The sequence below is a fragment of the Pygoscelis adeliae genome, unplaced genomic scaffold, assembly GCF_000699105.1.
Source record: "Pygoscelis adeliae isolate BGI_AS28 unplaced genomic scaffold, ASM69910v1 Scaffold112, whole genome shotgun sequence".
NCBI lineage: Eukaryota > Metazoa > Chordata > Aves > Sphenisciformes > Spheniscidae > Pygoscelis > Pygoscelis adeliae.
The window spans coordinates 1252006-1252406 of NW_008824232.1; the positions used below are offsets into that span (position 1 = coordinate 1252006).

The 401-nt window shown below is 67.3% G+C and overlaps 1 protein-coding gene across 1 annotated transcript in view; it reads right to left on the minus strand.

Moving 5' to 3' along the window:
- Positions 1–198, minus strand: part of PSMC5 (proteasome (prosome, macropain) 26S subunit, ATPase, 5) — a 4907-nt gene extending 4709 nt beyond the window's left edge. Inside the window, 1 exon segment of the mRNA XM_009334901.1 lies at positions 64–198. Within this exon segment, the coding sequence (XP_009333176.1) occupies positions 64–198 (135 nt within the window).
- Positions 199–401: the final 203 nt, after the last annotated feature.

Genomic DNA, 401 nt, shown 5'->3' on the forward strand with positions numbered 1-401 from the left:
GCGGGGGGTGCGCTCGAGGCGCGCGCCGGCGCAGGGACACGGCCACGCAGTCTCCCCCGGAACCACAGCGGTGCCATTCTGGGGCAGGCTGGCTGGGCGTCTCCTGTGCAGCCAGGACTGGCTCACCTGCAGCTCCTCGATCTTGGACAGGTAGTACTGCCGGAGCCCTGTGCCACCTTTCCCATCGTCCATCTCCATCTGTGAGAGAGCAGAGCTCAGCAGCACCGGCCTTAGCCCCAAGGGTTCGAGGCCCATTCCACCCAGGGCCTCGAAAACTCTCTCTACTCCCGGTCGACCTCTGCGCTGACCCTCTGGTCTCCATTTCCCCCCTCCGCCCTCCCCGAGCCAGATCCTGGGTCCCCGCTTTCCCTCCCACCCACTTCTGTCTCCCCGGGCCGGAG